This window comes from Hyperolius riggenbachi, chromosome 2 (genome assembly GCF_040937935.1).
Source record: "Hyperolius riggenbachi isolate aHypRig1 chromosome 2, aHypRig1.pri, whole genome shotgun sequence".
NCBI classification, from domain to species: domain Eukaryota; kingdom Metazoa; phylum Chordata; class Amphibia; order Anura; family Hyperoliidae; genus Hyperolius; species Hyperolius riggenbachi.
Window position 1 is genome coordinate 485,985,986 of NC_090647.1, and position 23,491 is coordinate 486,009,476.

Sequence of the window (23,491 nt, forward strand, 5' to 3'; positions counted from 1 at the left end):
TATAAGCTTCTATGCAGGAGAGGCAGAAAGCCTTCTCTGCTTTGCTTGTACAGCAATGTAATACAAGACAATCTAATAATTTGTCTTGCAAACCAGCAAGGTTATCAGTTACTTTTAGTGAGATGTAAATATGCCTTCAAGTGACATCAGAACATACCTTTTATGTTTTGTATTCGCTTTTAGCTGTCTAATGTTTTAAAGCAGGGTCAGGAACCTTTTTGGCTAAGAGAGCCATAAACGCCACATTTTTTAAAATGCATTTCCCTGAGAGCCATAAAATAGGTTTTAAACTGGGGCAGTGTGCATGCCCAGCATAGGGCTCACGTCCCTGTTGCCATGGTGATGCGTATACAGTTGATCCGCCAGGCAGCAGAACAACTTCAGGTACATGTTAAGCACAAAAGTTAAACAGACGGAAAAAAAAAAAGCCAAAATTCTTGACTTGAGAGAAAACATTTTATTACAATCCAGGTATAGAATTAAATGAAAGCTGTGAGGAGGGAGGGGGGAGAGGGAAGAAAAAAAAGCATCTAATATACCAATCGGTCGGTCTTGAGATTGGTGACAATCCTGCCTATACACATACATCTAATGTATTCCTGGGAGAATATACTCCTGCGGAGGATAAAAACAACTGGAAGCTAAAATTCACAGACACAATTTTGCAATTGTCATTGCTAGTGCAGAGAAGCTTCTTTCTTCCACGTGATAGATCGGATAATATGAAAAACAAAAACAAATTGCGATTTCCTTTACGTCATGTATGGAGGTGAAAAAAGTTAGCTTCACCATGTTAGAATGGCTTCACCGCAGGTTGAAAAGGTAAATAAACAGGTCGATGGTTGCCAAACCCCCAGCCATCATCTCATCGTTAATGAACAGAATATAAAAACAAGATGGCGGGACTTCTGCTCTCTAAGCAAGACTTGCTAGGTGGTCGTTAATCTGAAGTGGGCAATTGCTATAAGGTGCAGGACAATTAAATGTAATTAGGGCTGGCAGACTGCCAACTAGGAAGCAAGATCACATTCATCTGAGAATGGCAGGGGAAAAAAAAAAAAAAAACTTAAAAAAAAATTACAAAAACAAAAGTTCCTCAAAGGTATTGATTTAAAACATACATACACCATACTAGAGCAAAGGGAAAAAAATAAAACCACTGCAAATATTTACAGAAGAAAGGTTTAGAGGCTTTATCTTTACAAATAGCTGTGAAGTGATAAGGGTCCGATTATCCATTTTTTTTCTTAAAACTTCTTTACATATTAAACGTGGACCTTTTGCTCTTTTACTAATTACATTCTGCTAGTAGAAGCCTGGGCTCGGCAGGCTGATATCCATTTAAAATATTATACATGGCTCTATGAAGCCCTGTGCAGGAAGGTGACCTCCGTGGCTCCTCGGTCTGTGGCTCTCACAAGGTAAAGTCTGTCAGGCCGTGAATAGAGATGTCACTATTGGAACCCTTAGTAATACACGTTTATAGTCCAGCGCACTTCAGTCATCACTGTCTGATAGAGTCTCATACTGTGACGAGAGGAGGGGTGCCGGCTCCCGTTCCCATATCCTGCTCTGCTGGTGCGCAGAACTCTGGGTAATGGTGGAGGCCATCGAAGAGGGAGGAGTACTGTTCAGCATACCCATTGTCAGCGGGTTGTATGGAAACTGAGTGGACCCTGAAAAGAAATTCAAACATACGATTCATTACATTGCAGTTAGGTTTCACTTCCAAACTAACCAATCTATAATGTAACACACTTCAAAAAGTACAATTCTTAAAGGGTACCAGAAGAAAAATATACAGTTGTCATACCCAGGGCTTCTTCCAGGCCCCCCATAAATTCTGTGCCACCCTAGCTTTGCCGGCTTCCCCGTCATCTTAGTGCTGTGCCCCTTATTCTAAGCTCCGTCTAATCCTAGTTGGTGCAAGGGCACTGCGCTGCCCTCTCTGCACGTCCTCTGATCTCGCTCTCGAATGGTTGTACACAGCAGTCACTGCTAGGAGTGTAATGGGTATGTGCAGTTATAAAACATCTGTAACCGCGCACTCTCCCAGCCAAGGCTCCTGCACACTGCCGCTGTAAAGCACACATGAAGAGGGTGCACAAGTGGTCAGAGCATGCGCCCTTTGGGGAAGAAGGAGAGGCAAAGCTGCAAGATGCTTCATAAGTTTTAAACCTTTTAGTCAGTTGGCACACTCAAAGGTAAAGAAAATAAGCATCACATCAAGGACAATAAAACTTTATTGATAAGATAACTATCTGTAGACATCAGAATAACTGGATTCCACCTCAGAGAAGCTGCTGATTGTTAACCGCTTCACAACTGAGGGGTTTTACCCCTTTAGCATCCGAGCAATTTTCTCCTTTCAGTGGTCCTTACATTCATTCGCCTATAACTTTATCATTACTTATCGCAATGAAATGAACCATATCTTGTTTTTTTTGCCACCAATTAGGCTTTCTTTAGGTGGGACATTATGCCAAGAATTATTTTATTCTAAATGTGTCTTAATGGGAAAATAGAAAAAAAATTGGGGAAAAAAATTATTATTTTTCAGTTTTCGGCCATTATAGTTTTTAAATAATGTGTGCTACTGTAATTAAAATCCATGTAACTTATTTGCCCATTTGTCCCGCTTATTACACCGTTTAAATTATGTCCCTATCACAATGTTTGGCGCCAATATTTTATTTGCAAATAAAGGTGCATTTTTTTCAGTTTTGCGTCCATCCCTTATTACAAGCCCATAATTTATAAAGTAACAGTGGTATACCCTCTTGATATAAATATTTAAAGATTTCAGTCCCTAAGGTAACTATTTATGTTCTTTTTTATTGTAATTTTTTAATTTTTTTATTACAAAAAAAAAAAAAATGGTAACAATTGGGGCGTGTGGGAGTTAATTAGTTAATTTTGTATTGTAAACTAATGTATTTGTATGTAAAAAATGTTTTTGGGTGTAGTTTTACTTTTTGGCCACAGTAATTTTTTGTAAATGCATCCTGCAAGCGTAGGAAGTACGCTTGCAGAGAGTTCAGGGAGGCTGGGAACCGGGTTTTTTTTTTCACAATGATTGCGCTGCAACTCATAGAAGCGGGCGATCATTGCTGGGGGGAAAGAGATCAACGAACGGGAATGGATTTTCCCGTTCATTGATTACCGGGGGAGCAGGCGGCGTGCACGATCGCGGGAGCGCGCGCACGTGCGAGCAGGAGCGCGGACAGCGGTGAGAGCGGGTGCGTATATCTACCCTGTCCCCTAGGACAGTGCCAGGACCAATGTAGGCCAATCCAGCAATAATAAAGGAACCTGATCGTTAGGACATCGTGCGGACATCTTTTGTTTCATAAACTTTTACTCATTGCATAATTGTGTTACTTACATATAGTTTATAGGGCATTCCTCGAGCCAAATACTTTTTTGTTTTAATACTCTAATTACCTATAAACTAAACAAGCCTCGCCCAAAGCTTTTCATAGTGCCTTGGCATTTTCAGACAGTAGCAAGGGGTTATGGGAGCTCAGTCTGGGCAGGAGGAAGGTGAGGTGTTACTAGCCAGAGATTTCAGAGGCAGAGGGGAGGAGGGAGAATTAGGTTTTCACAGGCTGAGGGCTGGAGATGCAGATCAGCTTGTCTGTGTGTAATGTTTACAAACAGAACATGGCCGCTTTCATTGTATCACAGGAAGAAATCATCATATTCTGTTGAAGCTGTTTGCAGCTAGATTTGCTGTGTAAACTATCTGAACTTTAGATAAGATACATAGACAAGTTACTTGTTATAGATAGTTTTCCATCTTGGATCCGCTTTAAAAGGACTCCGAGCAGTGCAAAAACTATGGAAAGATGCATATCATTTTAAAGCTCTCTTTCTCCTCTTTCCAATGATATATAAACAGCCACCCTACGCCTTTTAGTTTTCGCTATTTTTGCGACTGAAATTGCAGCGGCTGCGATTTCGATCACGAAAATGGAGAAAACTAAAAGGCGTAGGGCAACGATTTAGGTGTCCTCAGAAAGAGGAGAAAGAGAGCTTTAAAATGATATCCATCTTTCCATAGTTACATTGTATTACACAGGGCGATTTTTTCTCAAAGTCAGCAGCTCCATTCAGCAGAATGGAGCTGCTGACTTTAGCAAAAGGTCGCCCTGTGTAATACAATGTAACTATGGAAAGATGGATATCATTTTAAAGCTCTCTTTCTCCTCTTTCCGACGACCCCTAAATCATCGCCCTACGCATTTTAGTTTTCTCTATTTTCGCGATCGAAACCGCGGCCGCGGCGATTTCAATCGCGAAAATAGCGAAAACTAAAAGGCGTAGGGTGGCGATTTATACATCATTGAAAAGAGGAGAAAGAGAGCTTTAAAATGATATGCATCTTTTCATAGTTTCTGCACTGCTCGGAGGCCCTTTAAAGAAGAAAGTGCAAAAACTACCAAAGGTCAAGGAGATTCTTATACCATAATTATAAGTTGATGCAAATTTATTTTAATTGTATTGAGATGCATGCATGGACCAATCAAAAACAATGCATGAACCAATCAAAAACAATCTACTGCAGCCTTTCTCAAACTTTTTTACCCTGAAGGAACACTATGAATAATTTTTGGATGGCAGGAAACCCCTGCATTAAAGGAAATAGAGGGGCTCTATTTTACAGTAGGATTTCAGTCTTAAAAAGCAGGGCTGTGGAGTCGGTCCAAAAATCCACCGACTCCGACTCCTCAGTTTAGGATTCCACCGACTCCGACTCCTCTAATTTGCATATTACAATTTTGTTGATTAAAAGTATGTAACATGAAATTCGTCTCTTAACTGCCAACGCTTAGGAATTTTACAAGACAACTGAAGTGAGAAGGATCTGTAGACTACTATATTTATTCCCTTTAGACTAAAACTAGTCCTTGGTAAGAGTACTTGTAAAAGGTACAAACCGGAACAAAGAACATCTATCAGGCCCTAGGCAATGTAAGTGTGGGTACATGTAAGAATGATGTGCAGGTACTCTGCAGGGGAATGAGGAGATTGTAAACAGACAACACCTCTGTGTTCAATGTGCACAGCATTCTCAGTGGATTCCGTGTAGCTCTGTGGAGAGTGCATATGTAGAGTATAGTACTACTGTGTAACAAAGTAAACCTGAGACAGATGAAATTAAAGTTTTATACATACCTGGGGCTTCCTCCAGCCGCCTTCAGGATAATCAGTCCCTCGTTGTCCTCCTCCACCACCTGGATCTTCTGCTATGAGTCCAGGTACTTGAGCCAGTCAGGCGTAGTGCGCATGCACACACTCCGCCGCCAGGAGCATACTACACCTGTGCAGCACTATTGCGCAGGTGCAGAATGTTCCTGGCTGTGGGAGCGGCATGCGGCCGGACAGCGCTGACTGGCTGAATTACCAGGACTCATAGCAGAAGATCCGGGTGGTGGAGGACAGCGAGGCACTGATTAGCCTGAAGGGGGCTGGAGGAAGCCCCAGGTATGTATAAAACTTTACTTTTCATCCGTCTCAGTAACCTTTTAATTTGTAGTCACCAAACCAAATTTTAATAACATATCAAATTATTTTATTTCATCAGCAAAGGGAGTGCATACATTTGCATAAATCAGCATCAATGCAGAATTATTTCCATCTCGTTGACCATCTCTATTAGTGACACAGCTACACATCAGGCTTTATTCTTACAGCATAGATGTTATTTAGTATATATAAGAGATTCCTGTGTACACATCATATATACAGTCACAATCAGATATGTATATCTGACCTTAAAAATACGGGGACTGCTTTATTGAAGCAGCACAAGTAACTAATTTTGATTGGTTTATTTCATTTTTGTGGACTAAGCACAGCTATTACTGTATATATACTGTATAAATACATTATTTTTAATGACTTATCTGAGAAATAGAACATTTTATCATATTTTCTATTTTAATTACAGTTACAAATTCATTAGGAGTCGGTGCATTTTTTCCCGACTCCGACTCCAGGCACCCAAAATTGCCCGACTCCGACTCCACAGCCCTGTTAAAAAGTGGGTGAGGCTAAACAATTATTGTAATAGTCCCCATTGAATGTCTCTTTTCCAGGACACCCATTTCATACTCTCCATTATTGCAATCCCCATTATAGTTGCTCAGTGTTGGTTCCTCTCCTTTCTCTTCCTCTGATGTACACAAATCCTTAGTTCTGGCATCCCACATGTGTGTTATGAGACATTACATTGGTGATATGTATCAAACGCAGATAGAACAGAGGCGCCAAAAAGAGTAAAAACACTATTATTTAAAAACAGTAAAAAGAGGGAAGGTAAGGTGGACTTACCTCCCTCTAGCAGTGGAAAACAAAACTCTGAGGTAGAGTAGAATGCATTTATTAAACAGTGTAACTCCTAAAGATGCAACGCGTTTCGCGGGCCACAGCACCACTTCCTCAGGCTATACAGGAGTTCAAAAAAGCTGTATCCAATCCAAGTATTGAATGAGCGCCTCTGGGACAGAGGCGACAGAGGCGCTCATTCAATACTTGGATTGGATACAGCTTTTTTGAACTCCTTTATAGCCTGAGGAAGCGGTGCTGTGGCCCGCGAAACGCGTTGCATCTTTAGGAGTTACACTGTTTAATAAATGCATTCTACTCTACCTCAGAGTTTTGTTTTCCACTGCTAGAGGGAGGTAAGTCCACCTTACCTTCCCTCTTTTTACTGTTTTTAAATAATAGTGTTTTTACTCTTTTTGGCGCCTCTGTTCTATCTGCGTTTGATACATATTACTTATCTACCCTTGGTGGAGGGTTACGCCCCCTTTTTTTCTCCTGTCTACAGAGAGCGACTTTTATACCCGAGTGGGGTCGGGTACCAATTCTCCCCACCTGCCTTTCAAGTGGTTGCCTGCTGGTGACCCTTTTTTGTGAGTATATTTCTGCACGAACTATCTAGACAGATTTTCTCTGTTAAAACTATATTGCACTATTGGGCTCTCGGTGCCCTGTTTTTTCTTTTGTTTTACAATTACATTGGTGATGTATAGTCTCACGTGGCCATTGCACCAGTGCAGAACAAGTAGGGCAGCTAGAATTCATGATGGGCATAAAATGAGTGAAAAGGACACAGAAGCTAGGATGTAATTTTGAAACTTTCTCAACCTGCCAGCTGAGGCAGCTTACCTCAAAGGGGAAAAATGCCAGGGGACCCCTGCAAAGTCTTCAAGGAACCCTGGTTGAGAAACACTGATCTACAGCATTTAATTGGTCCAATTCCAAACTTTTAGATATCTGCATTAATTTGACATAAAAGTTACATTAACTGAAAATTATATATAAAACTTGATGGCCGAAATGATTGTTTCTGGCTTTCTGTAATAGACTCCCCATCTTCTGGGGCCAATAAAATGTATGTGGTAGGAATTGTCTGGGCTTGATTGGTAGATCTTATGGCAGTTTTTGGGGTCGAGAGACAGCGGCCAGGGGTTTGTTGCGATATTGCACACACAATCGACCATGTGGGACTGAAATGTTACAGCTTCCTCGATCGATACCCGAAAGTGGCCAAATAATCAGTCAGGCATGCTTGTTGCAGCACCAATTTTCATCCTGTACTATAAACTTATCAAACCGGTTCGTCGACCGAGCTGCAAAATTGCTAGATGTATGCCAGGGACGTGGTAGCTGGCTTAAATACAAGGTATGTCTAATTGGTTGACTGTGCTAAATCGATATCCGGCAGAATTGGTCATAATGATCACATCTGCTAGAGATCGCTGCTGCAATGTTGCCGCCTGAACATCATTTTGATATATTTATGGTCATAATAGATTGAAGTTATCGATTCAACATGCTGGAAAGAGCTTGCTTGGGTGTGCAGTAGCGGTACTTGATTTACGGATGACTGACTCGATGGACCCCTGGCTGGCCTACCCCATGTGTACCCCCTGGGCCTGTGGTGAGTTAAAGAGAACCAGAGACAAAATACCCTCATGTATTTTACCATATATTTCAATGGGAACATGACAGTAAACACCTACTCTGCTTCTTCTCTGCCTGTTATCAGCTCTGATAAGAATCCCCAACTGAGCATTCAGTCTAGCTTTGCCTGGAATGATTATAGCTGAGTCTGTCTTCTGTAATGTATTTTCATGCCCAAGCCTGCCCCCTTGAGGCTCTGCTATAATGGCTCAGCTATAATCATTCCAGGCAAAGCTAGACTGAATCCTCAGTCGGGGATTCTTATCACAGCGGATAACAGGCAGATTTAGCAGAGAAGAATGAAGCAGAGAGCAGGGTAGGTGTTTACTGTCATGTTCCCATTGATCTATATGGTCAAATACATGAGGGTGCTTAGTCTCTGGTTCTCTTTAAGCTCACCTGTCCATTGGTGCACATCCTCCAGTGTCCCACGCTCTCTCCATTGCTGCCAGGCACTTGTACCCTATAACCAAACAGCATGTACATGGTCACGTGTACATGACACTGGTCACAGGGGCCCCCCAGGAGTGGAGAAAAGACTAGGGACACTACAGGACTGCCAGAGGATAGGTGAGCTTAAAGCACCTTCTGCACTCACCACGGGCTTGTGGGGGTAAATATTACATTGGGGAAACTTAATGCTGAAGTCTACTGGAAACCTGTGTAAAGTACACTGGCAGCAATAGATCCCACTCTGATCAAATTCAATCAGAGAGAGAACTATTGGTCAAATCTGCTGATCATCTGCCAGCGTATGGGCACCTTTCCTAGATAGTCTCCTAAGTGCTTGCAGCTCTAAATACACTCCATCCTGCAATGCAAATCTTTCTTCGCTTTTAAATCTTCTTTCAATACCATGAATTCTTGATCAGTGGGATTGTTTCTCGTGACAGATCCCCCAGTGATGTACTTTTCTCTTTACCACGGTTTGCCCTCATTGGCCATCATTTGGAACAACCCTTCCCAAAGTAGCAGAGAGCTTCCTTTACTGCACTAAGGAAACGGCTGTCAAGCGTTCCTTACTGGAAGAGAAGCCTGGATTTTGTGTTTTTATATGCCAAAGAAAACTCATCTTTTCAGGAGAAATTTAGCTGGGCATGAGAAGACACAGGAGAAGCAACTTTTTAAGAGCTCTGTATGCCTTTCCAAAAGCTGTAAGAGAGAATGTAAGATAGGTACACATCGTAGGTCTTGTGGTCTTCAGTACCAACCTGAATTGGGTGAGGGATTTGCTTCTTCTCTTCGGGAATCACTATTTGAAGACCCTGAAGTATTGCCTTGTGCCATCAGGACGCTATGATCATCTGATTTGTCATCAAAGCTGCCCATTAAAGCTTTGCGAATAATGTCCTCTAGGCCCAGATTGCTGGCAGGATCAGTAAAGGAATGACCACGAGAGCTGATGGCACCTGCATGTAAAAGTAAGGAAAAGATTTCAGAAAGACAATTAGTAAGTCTTGCATTTACTTTGCCTCCAAACATACTTTCAAAAATTCAAATGCAACTTAAATGAGAGCAATATAAACTAGGCGTATGATTGAAGAGTACACGAGACGACAAAAATAAAAGATCTGATACTTACCCGGGGCTTCATCCGGCCCCATAAGCACTGCCGAGTCCCTCGCCCTCCTCCCAAGTGCCTCTATTTTCCTGCTATCAGGCCCGGTAATCTGGCTCAGTCGCACCAGTCTGTCTTTTCTGAGCCAGTAAAGGGGACTGATAGCAGGAGAATGGAGGCACTTGGGAGGAGGGCGAGGGACTCAGCGGTGCCTGTGGGGCCGGAGGAAGCCCCGGTAAGTATCAAATCTTTTCATTTTGTCATCTCAGGTTTTCTTTAAAGCACATGATCAGAAAGGTACCTATGCGCAGGGAACTACATGTCGTGCTGGGGATCTGTATGCTGTGCTGGGGAACTACATGTCGTTCTGGGGAATTACATGCTATGCTAGAGAACTACTATAAACCCTGTGCATGGACGTATGTCTTTTTTCAACCAAAATAACTATGTAACCAAAGTACAGAAGAGGACAGCTTTACAGAATTACAAAAACTGAAAAAAAAGATTGCCATCACCCACACCAGCATAAGTTCCACATTTATTGACCTCTCAGTAACCGAACCGGTAACCAGTCTGTGGAGAGCATCTTCTAACCCAGTTCAGTTTTCATAATGTTCCTCTCATGTTATAGATTATACAGGCCAACAACACAATAATGAGTTTCTTACCCGAGGTGGTGACAGCTGGGAGGTTAAAGATTTCTGTTCCTGGCTGAGCAGCTGCTGAAATATAGAAATCACACTTGATTATTTACATGTCTAACAGAATGTAGAGTGTAGGGTTTGTAGCATACGGCCCATTCAAAGCACAGCTACAGGGAACTGCCTGACTGCCTCCATTTTACCGCTGGCTGTCTCACCAGTGATGGAGTTAGGTTCCTCTGTGGCTACGTGGAACTCTAACATCTGCTACTGAGAACATTTAGCCTACCCAAAATGTAGTACTGCAATTTGTAGCATATCATACAGAATCAAGTAATTCTAACATTACCAGCGTTACCTGCAAGTGAAAACTGGACCCCTGGTTTGGCCCCTCCCATACATCCCAGAGAAGAAAACCCCCATCACTACTGCTCTGACATACTAGTCAAATCTTACACACACACACCTTAAAACAGAAGGTGTTTGCTATATAATTTAGCTTGGAGTGAGCATATGATATTTCCCACGATGCATCACTGCTGAATATGCAAATCATCCTGGGCAGGCTGATGCATTCCCTATATAGCTATGGTGGTAACATCTGCCCCAACCTACAGCTGGACCACAGTTGACGCTTTACTTGCCGCACGTGGTTTGGTGGCAGATACAATCCGAGCCTAAGACCGATGTGTGTTGCTGCTGAGCAAATATGTGGCTATTTGAGGCTGGAGTATTGCTGAGATGTAATTACATGGCAATTGTGTCTTGTGCATAGCGTGTTGATTTGAGGTGAGGAATAAGCGAGGGGTATATGGAGGCTGCCATATTTATTTCCTTTTACACAATACCAGTTAGCTGGCTGTCCTGCTAATTTACTCTTTGGCATCAGTAGTGTCTGAATCACACACCTGAAACAAGCATGCAGCTAATCCAGTCAGAAACATCTGATCTGCATGCTTGTTCAGGGTAAATGGCTAAAAGTATTACAAGCAGAGGATCAGCAGGACAGCCAGACAATTTGCATTGTTTATAATTAAACATTTAGAACAACCTCTCAGTTCAGGTTTCCTTTAAAGGGAACCAGAGACGCCAGCAAAAAGAAGTCATACATACCTGGGGCTTCCTCCAGCCCCATACGCACGGATCGCTCCCACGCCGCCATCCTCCGATTCCTGTATCAGCCAGTTCCGGGTCCCGTAGTTTCGGCCAGTCGGCGGCAGCATGCGGCCAATTCTCCGCATCACAGAGGCTCCCGACATACCCCTACGCGTGCGGCTGCATACTGCGCAGCCGCACGCGCAAGGATATGGAGGGAGCCCATGATCATGCGGACAATTGGCCGCGTCCGCCGGAAGTGACGGGACCCGGTACCAGCCGATCCAGGAAGCGGAGGATGGCGGCGTGGGAGCGATCCAGGCTTATGGGGCTGGAAGAAGCCCCAGGTATGTATGAAATCTTTTTTTCTTTTTCTATGGCCGGCGTCTCTGGTTCCCTTTAAGATGTTCCCACCACTTCCCCTCTCCAGCTGTGTATTGTCCCCTCAGCATATCATATCATGCTGCAGATATCGCACATTTTTGGGAAACCAACTCCACCTAGTGGTAAATCTGGTCCATTGCTGGCATCCATTATTTAAAGTGGACCTGAACTCGTGCACAGGACAGAAGGAAAACAGAGATGTTAAAAAGTATGTATTTAGAGAGTTTAGCCAGTCTAATTACCCCTCATTGGTGTCTAATCACAAGTTTAATTTGTGGTGTCCCCTGTGCCACATGACTGCCATGGCAGATAAGCTCATTTGAGAGCACAGAATGTTAAAAATATGTCTGCTTCCATAAAAGCAGGAAGTAGAACAGTGCAGATTTATTTCAGGATTTGTATCAGCTGTAACAAAGAAATGTTTTTTTGTAAAGGTTATTATGCTGTTGCTTATATTTTACAGCAGAGAGGACCTTCCATGTTCAGGTCCGCTTTGTCTGAAGTGTGAGGAACATGGAGGCATTTACAGGCAGTCCCCTACTAGTTAAAACATGTTATACATACAAAGCTTCATGTCCAAAATATACAGTACTATTTGTGATTATATACTTTTGTATAAACTGTTGTAAGTTGTGCAAATTACAAAAAACATTGAAAACAGCAAAAAACATTGTTTATACTATAAGTCTAAATCCAGAAATGTCCAAAAATATATCGTGAAACGTGGATAAATGATTTACAACACATGACTCAATTTACAAATAGATGCAACTTACAATCCATCGGAACATAACCTGTTTTGTTAACCACCCTGGCGTTCTGATTAAATCGCCAGGGTGGCTGCGGGAGGGTTTTTTTTAAATAAAAAAAAAACTATTTCATGCAGCCAACTGAAAGTTGGCTGCATGAAAGCCCACTAGAGGGCGCTCCGGAGGCGATCTTCCGATCGCCTCCGGCGCCCAGAATAAACAAGGAAGGCCGCAATGAGCGGCCTTCCTTGTTTTGCTTATATCGTCGCCATAGCGACGAGCGGAGTGACGTCATCGACGTCAGCCGACGTCCTGACGTCAGCCGCCTCCGATCCAGCCCTTAGCGCTGGCCGGAACTTTTTGTTCCGGCTGCGCAGGGCTCAGGCGGCTAGGGGGGCCCTCTTTCGCCGCTGCTCGCGGCGAATCGCCGCAGAGCGGCGGCGATCAGGCAGCACACGCGGCTGGCAAAGTGCCGGCTGCGTGTGCTGCACTTTATTTGATAAAAATCGGCCCAGCAGGGCCTGAGCGGCAGCCTCCGGCGGTGATGGACGAGCTGAGCTCGTCCAGACCGCTCAGGAGGTTAATAAGGAAATACAGGCAGTCCCTTACTTACAAACAAATTGACTGTCTGTCCAGCTGATCAGCTCCCTCTAATTCCTTTAGCCACAGACCCTGAACAAGCATGCAGCTCAGGTGCTCTGACTGGAGTCCGACTAGATTACCTGCATGCTTGATTCAGGTGTGCGGTTCAGACACTATTGCAGCCAACGAGATCGGCAGGACAGCCAGGCAACTGGTATTGTTTTAAAGGTAATAAATATGACAACCTCCAAATCTCTCTCATTTTAGGTTCTGGCAGACTGCTGCAGTGTCATTCAGTTCTGATGCAATTTTTTTTCCACAGCGTTCAATAGCATTATAGAAAACCTTCACATCTACTCCTTCCCTTGAGGCAGGTTAAAGATTTCCTAGGTTTCTGTAGTTTATTATATTTCTGTTCTTTCTTTTCAAACCCTGAACAAGCATGCAGATCAGATGATTGACTGAATTCTGATTGGATTTGCCACATGCTTGTTCCAGGTGTGTAATTCAGACACTACTGATACATGGTAGATCATCAGGGCAGCCAGGCAACTGATATTGGTTTAAAAGGAAATGAATATGGCAGCCTCCATAGCCCTCTCATTTCAGGTTTCCCAAGCTGATACTATTTCACAAATACCCAGTGTGCACTGCTTAGTGAACATCCAGATTCTGACTACACATTCCAATTCTACTTTGCTCTATTCTTATATATCTAATACACTAATGTTAACTCACACAGGAGGAGTCAGTAGCAGCTAATCAATAACACAGGGTGTAAGGTTAAAAGTAATACTTTTAGCCTTACACCCTGAACAAGCATGCAGCATATCAGGTGTTTCTGACATTGTCAGATCTAACAAGATTACCTGCATGCCTGTTTCTGGTGTGATTCAGACGTGATTCAGACACGACTGCGGTCAAATAGATGAGGGCTGCCAGGCAACTGGTACTGTTTAAAAGGAAATAAATATGGCAGTCTCCAGATTCTTCTAACTTCAGTTGTCCTTTAAAAATACCAGTTGTCTGGTATGCATCCTAATCTTTCAGGTATCAATGGTGTCTGAATCACACACCTGAAACAAGTATGCAGCTAATCTTGTCAGAAGCATCTGATCTGCATATGCTTGTTCAGGGTTTATGGCTAAATGTATCATTCTGGGAATAAATGACGAGTTTTTTTTTCCCGGCAGATTTAATGGCCGATCGTTTTTCCGATCAATCTCCATTCACTTGTACGAGAAAATCGATCAGAAAAACAATCAAAATCAGATCTGACCTGTCGGAAATTATCTATCGAGCCATCGATCTCCCAAAAAACTCCAGGATTAGAGGGCAGAGGATCAGTAGGACAGCCAGGCAAAGTGCATTGTTTAAAAGGTAATATAGCATCCTCTTTCTTTGGGCTTTCCTTAAAAGGTAATATCCAGGAAGCCCTGGGTAAGTAATTTTTTTTTTTTTTTAATCTGCCTGGACATTCCCTTTACATAGAACCAGAGGCTGCATTTTTAAATCTTAATAGGACACCGAGGCAGGTTATCTGCACAATCAGTGCTTCCTGGGTCGTGGCTTAGCTTCAGATTCAATCCATTACAGGCTTCCGCCACTGCTAGCTTCCTCCAATCGGGAGTACTTCCTGGATCGCACGCGGCTTAGCCTCCGATTGGAGGAAGCAAGCGGAGGCGGGGAGCCTGTAATGGAGTGACAAGCGCAGGTAAATAGCAGGCTAGTGACAAGCAGGTTGTCGCTAGCTTGGCAGTATTTTGTTAGTGGGTGGGTGGGAGGGGGGGGGGGGGGGAGAAATGACAGCAGGACACAGAGGCATGTGATTGTGCAGAGAACATGCCTCAGTGTCCTATTAAGATTTAAAAATGCCGCCTCAGGTTCTCTTTAAGACCATTTTCACACATTTGTCAGAATATCAATCTCTTTCACCAATTGCATTTCAGAGAATAAAAACCTTAATGTTAAAAGGGGTTTTTTTATTTGCTTTTCAATATGTTTCTTTCTATAGAGCAAAATACATTAAGAACCAAAACGACAACATTATCCATGCAGCTACACATCTTTGGTTATTGTAAGACCACACACACAGCACAAAGATAATTACGAGTACTGCTCTTTAGTCATGCAAACTGAAGAAAAGCCCTTTTCAATAGAAAAGTATTTCTTATAAGATTGCACAGGGGATTTTTTTTTGTTAATTATAAGTTCTCTGGAGAACAAAGCAGACCACTGGGAAATAAGCTCCGCCAACAGAGGACAGGTCAGAAGCAAGTTTGTATACACCTTCTGGCTGTAGTTTGTTTGCACTAGACTAGGAATAGTCAAAGTGCAAATAATTCTGATTTGATGCAGAATTATGCAAATGTTAATGCAAATTTATGCAGCTTGAAAATGGATCAATCGAATCCCACCTCAGCTTCATCCAGTCCATTTTCAAGCTTCATAAATTTACTTAATGGGGCACTACAGCAAAAATCTGTAAAATTTAAAATATGTGCAAACATATACAAAGAAGTACATTTTTTCCAGAGTAAAATGAGCCATAAATGACTTTTCTCCTATGTTGCTGTCACTTACAGTAGGGAGTAGAAATCTGACAGAAGTGACAGGTTTTGGACTAGTCCATCTCTTTATAGAGGATTCTCAGGGATGTATTCATTTTCAAAAGCACTTAGTGAATGGCAGTTGCTCTATCCAACTGCCAAAAAACTGTGTAGCGAACAGGGAAGCTGGCCAGCATCGTTGTATAGATTCTTTTTAGGGAATATGTTTATAAAGAATAAAAGCCTTGCTGAAAATCCCCCATGAAGAGATGGACTAGTCCAAAACCTCTCACTTCTGTCAGATTTCTACTACTTACTGTAAGTGACTGCAACATAGGAGAAAAGGGATTTATTGCTCATTTTACTCTGGAAAAAATGTACTTCTTATTTGTATATGTTTGCACATATTTTAAATTTTAGTTTTTCGCTGTAGTGCCCCTTTAATTTGGCATTAACAATGACCGTCAGTACACTAGACAGAAGATCCTCTCCAATAGGCTTAAAGAGACACTGTAACAGAAAAAAGTGCCCCGGGTGGTATTTGCCTCGGGAGGGGGAAGCCTCTGGATCCATCGAGGCTTTCCCAGTCGTCCTCCATCCCATGCTGGTCCCACAAGACCCCTCCGAAAGCACAGCCGACAATTTGACGTGCTGTGGCAATATTTACCTTCCCCAACTCCAGCGCAGCTCCCCGATAGGCTAAGGCGGAAATAACCAATCCCAATCGATCCCAGTGGACCTGACTGGGATCGGCAATTTCTGCCTGATCCCGAGCCCAGAGCCGCTACTGCGCCGGAGCCGGGAAGGTAAATATGTACATGCCCGCCGTTCAGAGGGGTCCAGCAAGACCACTGTGGGACAGAGGAGGACGGGGAAAGCCTCGATAGGATCCAGAGGCGCACCCCCCCCCCCCCGGCACTGTTTTCTGTTACAGGTCTTTAAGCCCAGGATAAGGCTCTTTTCCACTGCAATAGGAAAGATCAAAAAGGTATGTAAACATACAAATCTGCTTGAAGGGAGTCTGACATGAAAATAAAAAACAGATACCTAAGGGGAGGGAAGGCTCCAGGTCCTACAGAGCCTTCCCGGTCTCCTCATGGTTCCCGCTGGCTCCCCCGTTAGGCTCAATCCAATCTGTCGGAGACTGCTCCCTTCCCATGTTGGGTGGGCTTCGGAAGTACCCGGACTTCTGAAGACGGGTCGCTACGTACTGCACATATGCAGATGCCCTCGAGAGTGTGCAGTACAGAGCTGCAAGTTTTCTGGAGCCCCAGTGCTTCTGAAGTCTCCCACAGTGGGAGATTTGAACTGTGAAGCCTGTGGGGGAACGAGGGGACCATGAGAAGACCGGGAAGACTATAGGACCCAGAGCCTTCCATCTCCTTAGGTGAGTATCCTTTTTTTTATTTTCACCATAGATTATATGCTTTTCCCCTTCCCATAACTGCATAAAAAGGTTAATGGCACCCCCTGCGTAAAAACACCAGAGCACATCTAGCTACTAATCAATGCATGCGCTTGGCCTGCTGGGAGGACCACTGGATCTGACCATCCAGAATCCCTCGAAATGGGTCATAACCTGCTATGTTTTACAACAGGGGTCTGCTATGTTCAACAACAGAAAATGACCAGTCTTCATTGGTAGGAATTAAGAACCGATCCAGATAACTGTATTATTTAACTGCCATTAAGCAAGTTAATTTCTGTATGATTACAGCCACCACAATTAAGGTTAGAACAGAAAGAGGAAAATGTCAGTCAAGTCCCACTTACCCATATCAGAGTCCCCGCCACCAGAGGAGTTTAACTTACGAAAAATCTCCTGTTTCTTGAACATCACCATAGGGGAGGTATTCTCCAACTTGGTGAAGAAGGAGGGTAGATAATTCATATTTCCAGGGGAGCGAGAATCATTCCTGCAGGATGACAGATAACGTTACAAAAACATGAGAGGGGCTGCCCATTTGGTTTACTAATTTTAAGGATTTTCTAAGTATTTCACATTTTAATTAAAACAGAATATGCAGAATTGTTCTTAAAGGGAACCAGAGGCCCCAGGAAAAAGATTCTATACATACCTGGGGCTTCCTCCAGCCCCATACGCACAGATCGCTCCCACGCCACCGTCCTTTGCTGCCTGGATCCGCCGGTACCGAGTCCCGTCATGGCCGCCAATTGTCCGCATCACGCGGGGCTCCCTCCATAATGGTACGCGTGAGGCTGCTTACTGCGCAGTCGCATGCGTACGGGTATGGAGGGAGCCCCTGTGATGCGGACAATTGGTCGCGTCTGCCGGAAGTGACGGGACCCGGTACCGCCGATCCAGGAAGCGGAGGATGGCGGCGTGGGAGCGATCCGGGTTTATGGAGCTGGAAGAAGCCCCAGGTATGTATAAAAGCTTTTTCTTATTTTTCTTACGTTCCTCTCTGGTTCCCTTTAAAGGGTAACTGAAGAGAGAGGTATATGGAGGCTGCCATGTTTATTTCCTTTTAAGCAATACCAGTTGCCTGGCAGCCCTGCTGATCCACTGCCTCCAATGCTGGGGATACATGGTAGGTTTCTGTACCGTGTATCGACCAGCTGATCCGGCCAGCTGATAATATTCAGCTGGCCCGATCATGCCGCTCGACCCGCGCCCGCTCGATTCCTGCCTGTGGACAATTGCTGGGAATCGAGTGCTGATAAGGAAGCGTCAGCGGGGGCGAGCGGTAAACGATCCGCGTGCACGAGCGGGGACGCGGCTGGGGGTCGATCCTGTCTATGTCCGGCATAATACTATTAGCCATAGCCCCTGAACAAGCATGCAGCAGATCAGGTGTTTCAGACTTTAAAATCAGATCTGACAAGACTAGCTGCATGCTTGTTTCTGGTGTTATTCAGATACTACTGCAGAGAGATAGACCAGCAGGGATGCCAGGCAACTGGTATTGATTAAAAGGAAATAAATATGGCAGCCTCCGTATACCTTTTACTTTAGTTCCCCTTTAAAGGACAACTAAAGCGACAGGGACATGGAGGCTGCCATATTTTTTATTTGCTTTTAAAGAGACCCTGTATAAAAAAAAAAAAAAAAAAAGGGTCCCCTGGGGGGTACTTAACTCGAGATGGGGAAGCCTCAGGGTCCCAATGAGGCTTCCCCCCATTCCTTTAGCTGCAGGCAGTCCAGCGCTGGCTCCCCCGAAGTCTCCCGCAATCCTCCCTCGAATATATTTACCTTCCCTGGCTCCAGCAGGTGCCGCTGTTAAGGCTCTCAGCAGGGAAAGACTGAAATGGCCGGTGCCAGTCGGGTCCACTCTACTGCGCAGGTGCAGGCGCCTGCGTAGTAGAGCGGACCCGACTGGCATCGGCTATTTCCGTCTATTTCCGAGACCAGAGCGGCAACTGCGCCTGTGCTGGAGCCGGAAAGGTAAATATTTACATGCTCTCTGTTCCAGGACCAGCAGCGAGAGCACTGTGGGACAATAGGATCCAGAGGCTTCCCACTCCCGAGGTGAGTACCCCCCAGGGGCATATTTGTTTTTAATGCAGATACTCTTAAAAAGCAAAGCAGAAGCGAAAAAAAAACACCTTATGAATTGTATGTATAGTATGGATAAGGAATAGAACATTACTAGCAAAAAAAATAGTAGCATATTTTTATTTTCAGTTATTTAGCTTTAGCAGCCTCCATATTCTTCTCGCTTCAGTTGTCCTTTAAAGGATACCTGTAACCACCCAGGGTAGAAAAGTTACATACTCACCTAAGAGGAGGGAAAGCTCTGGTTCCCTTAGAGCAGGAGTCTCAAACTCAATTTACCTGGGGGCCGCAGGAGGCAAAGTCAGGATGAGGCTGGGCCGCATAAGGAATTTCACAATCGCGGCGCATCGCCGCCTCTGCCCGCCCCTCTCACTCTTCCTTCACAGAGAGGGGCGGGGAGAGGCGGCGATCCGTGCGGCGATTGACGTCAGGAGGGGCAGAGCTGACGCTGAAAGCTCTGCCCCTTCCAGGAAATGCCTGTAAATTGCCCCCCCGGGCGATTTGGATCGTTTAGCGGCGGGGATGCGGCGGATTACTTGTATCGAGGGCCGCAAATGGCCCGCCAGTTTGAGACTCCTGCCTTAGAGCCTTCCAGGTCATCTCTGCTTCCCCTTGTTGCAGTGTCCAACTTTAATGTCAAAGAAGTACTCGAGTCTCTAAGTACTTCCTAAACGCGGCTCCATACGGAGCACACACAAGCGAGCGTGTGCGCAGACACTCGTCTTCGGAGGTACTTCGATACCCTAAGATGCAGACAGCGGAATATTTGATTGGGACCAGGAGGGGGACAAGGAGATCGAGAGAAAAAATAGGAGGCTCTAAGTGATCTAGCACCTTTCATCATCTTAGGTGAGTAGCTGACATTTCCTTCTCTGGGGGGTTATAAATATCCTTTAAAGTGGATCCGAGATGAAAAACTAACTATGACAATGTAACTTGTCTATATATCTTATCTAAAGTTTAGATTGTTTACACAGCAAATCTAGCTGCAAACAGCTTCAACAATTTCATGTTTATTTATTCCTGTGATACAATGACAGCGGCCATGTTTTGTTTGTCACATTACACACAGGCAAGCTGCAACTGCATCTCCAGCCCTCAGCTCACTCCCCTCCCCTGCTCCCTCCTCCCCTGTCTCTGAAATCTATGGCTAGTAACCTTCTCCTGCCCAGACTGAGCTCCCATAAGCCCTTGCTACACGTCCTCCACCAGGCCACACTCTGCAGCAGCACCAACCGCTCTGGCTTCGTCAGAAAAAGCAGAGCCTGATTGGGTCAGTGCTACTGTGCATGCACAGATGGCTTGCACATGCGCAATGGCACAGACCTGCTCGGGCTTCGGGGCAAAAAGCTGAGCCAGATCAGGTCCTGTGTTAGGCCCGGTTCACACTTGCGGTGGCCCTCCGGAATCGCCGTGCCGGAGCCGCACCGCCTGCAGAACGGACGGAACGGACGCACGGCATAGCAATTAAAGCCTATGCGTCCGTTCACATGGGTCCGTTCTGCAGAACCGGAGCCGGACCGGATCCGGGCCGGATCCGGACTCCGGCCTCCGTTCCAACATGCGCTATTTTTTCATCCGGCCCCTCCGGCAGCCGTATCCGGGGCGGAGCCGGACTGCACCATCCGGCCAATACAAACAAATGGGAACCGGAGGCCGCACAACACACTGGCTGAGAAATCCGGATCTTCTACCCCACTTCCTATGCGGATTTTTGCGGCGATATTGGCTGGGGACACATGGGCAAGCATTTTGGAGTGGAGCAGCACGAGCTGGAGGTGTTGGCAGGATGTTGGCAGCATGTCGGAGGTGGAGGTGAGTGCTAAACAGCAGAGGGCCTGATTCCACAGGTCCCCCTTCTGCTGACCTCCCAGACCCCAACATTTTTTTTTTTTTTTTTACGTATATTTTGCCAAACGGATCCGGATCGCATCCTGATTACCACCTGATGCAACCTGACCGGATCCGGATCGGATCCGGATCAGAACCGTACGGTTCCGATCCGGATCCGGTCAGGTCATCCGGTCCGTTTGGCAAACAACCGCTAATGTGAACCGGGCCTTACTTTGCATGCGCTAGCCATCGACAAGGGATTGTCAACAGTTTTGCAGAGGGGACAACACTGGAACTGGCCGATGGAGGACAACGGGATTAGCCATAGGCTTTCCCCTATTCAGGCTTTTACCCATTTGGGGCGCTTTTTGAATCTATTAGTACCGTTTAAGTGAGCTATCCATTTAATGTGTATTACACTAAACAAGCCAAACTTAAGACCACGAGGGCCAAATGATTCCTTGTTAAGATTAATAGAATACCTTAACCCTCCTGGCGGTAACCCCAAACATAGTTCGGGGTAAGCCGTGCAGGAGGATTTCTCCCTGCTGGGCCGATTTGCATAATTTTTTTTTGCTACACGCAGCTAGCACTTTGCTAGCTGTGTGTGCACACCGATCGCCGCTGTGCCGCCCCCCCCCCCCCCCCCCTGCGCTGCCTGGCCAATCAGTGCCAGGCAGCGCTGGAGGGGTGGATCAGGACTCCCTTTGACGTCACGACGTCGATGACGTCATCCCGCGATCGAAGAGGGTGGGGGGATACCGCTGCACAGCGACTATCATGTAGCAAGCCCTAGGCTCGCTTCATGATTTAAAAAAAAAAAAAAAAAAAACTTGCGCTGCCCCTGGCGGTTTTTAATAGACCACCAGGGGGGTTAAAGGAAACCAGAGACTGCGATCACAAAAGATTTGATACTTACCCCGGGCTTCCTCCAGCCCCATAAGCAGGTGTGTATCCCTCGCTGTCCTCCCGCGGTCTTCTGTTCAGCCACAATCAGCCCCAGTAACTGGCTCAGTCGCGTTAGTTGGGGTCTTCTGTGCATTCGCAGAAGACCCCAACTGACGCGACTGAGCCAGTTACCAGGGCGGATTGCGGGTGAACGGCTGACCGCGGGAGGACGGCAAGGGACTCACACCTGCTTATGGGGCTGGAGGAAGCCCCAGGTAAGTATCAAATCTTTAGCTATTGCCGTCTCTAGTACACTTTAAAGGCAATAAATTACACACACCTGAATTTGAAAGAAACTGAATAACCTTGTATGCGAGGAATGCGGTGAAGGCTAAAACATAACTTAATATGTTAAACAGTACTGGAGAGGACACTGACAAGTAGTACTGGTAACATACAAAAATGTAAATAGTGAAGCAGCATGGATAAACAGATGAGTAATTCAGAATAACTCACCACCTATGCACTCTGTCTGCCACATAAATGCAGGGGCCCCAACCTTCCCAGATTCGTCGGGACGGTCACGGGTTGGGGCAGGGGTCCCGCTGTCCCGGGATACCCCCCTTGAGTCCCGGCAGGCAGCGGAGGTGAAAAAATGATCAAGGCCCCAGCCGGCGGCTGTGGTGGGTGTGGGATGCGGGTCTGGGATAAGATTGTCCCTCCCTCCGAATGTGCCCCCCAGTGTCCCCCTGTATGGAGAGATTAAGAGCACAGCGGAGCGGGCAGTCTTCCCATTCTTCCTCGCATACCGGGCATCTGGTCTTCTCCGCTTCCTGTGACGTCACAGGAGGTAGATTGAAGCAAGATGCCCGGTACGCGAGGAAGAATGGTAAAACTGCCCGCTCCGCTGCGCTCTTAATCTCTCCATACAGGGGGACACTGGGGGGCACATTCGGAGGGAGGGAGGAACAATCTTATCCCAGACCCGCATCCCACACACCACAGCCGCCGGCTGGCGCCTCGATCCTTTTTTCACATCCACACCCATGGGCACCCTCACCCTTCTCTCCATCATTTTTTAATAAATGACAATTGCAGATTTATATATATATATATATATATATATATATAGAATTATATATATCATTTTGTATATAGATTTTGTATGATTGACTAGGGGTGTGTCAGGGTGTGTGGTTGGGGTGTGTCAGGGGTGTGGCTTCAGTATCCCGCTTTCTCATCTCAAAAAGTTGGGAGGTATGTAAATGTGCAAAGTTCCATCAAACTTGCTGAGAATTATGGGTGCTTTGAGATATGCTGCTACTGCAATTTTTTTTTTCTAATCTATGCAGCTTTGCAAATTAAGTAACATGACTGCACTAACTTAAAGGGGAACTTCAGCCTAAACAAACATACTGTCATTAAGTTACATTAGTTATGTTAATTAGAATAGATAGGTAATATAATTTATTTACCCACCCAGTTTTAAAAGAACAGGCAAATGTTTGTGATTCATGGGGGCTGCCATCTTTGTCATGGGGGCAGCCATCTTTTTGGTTGAAAGGCGGTGACAGGGAGCAGGAGACACAGTTCCAACTGTCCTGTGTCCTGATAACCCCTCCCAGCTGCATGCGCTAAGCTTCAAATGTCAAATTCAAAGTGTAAAAAAAAAATTGCACCAAAACAGCAGAACGAGAAAAACATCATCAGAAATCCCATCA

The 23,491-nt window shown here is 45.1% G+C and overlaps 1 protein-coding gene across 12 annotated transcripts in view; it reads right to left on the reverse strand.

Moving 5' to 3' along the window:
* Positions 1 to 442: 442 nt before the first annotated feature.
* The window catches only part of NCOR1 (nuclear receptor corepressor 1), a 262,192-nt gene continuing 239,143 nt past the window's right edge, over positions 443 to 23,491 (reverse strand). For 11 of the 12 annotated variants that reach the window (XM_068270355.1, XM_068270349.1, XM_068270351.1 and 8 more), the window contains 4 exons: positions 17,306 to 17,448; positions 10,201 to 10,254; positions 9,186 to 9,383; positions 443 to 1,676 (listed from right to left, as the gene is read on the reverse strand). In XM_068270355.1, the coding sequence (XP_068126456.1) occupies positions 1,498 to 1,676; positions 9,186 to 9,383; positions 10,201 to 10,254; positions 17,306 to 17,448 (574 nt within the window). In that variant the 3' untranslated portion in view covers positions 443 to 1,497. The remainder of the gene's footprint in view (positions 1,677 to 9,185; positions 9,384 to 10,200; positions 10,255 to 17,305; positions 17,449 to 23,491) is intronic. The other variant, XM_068270346.1, reaches the window with a different exon arrangement.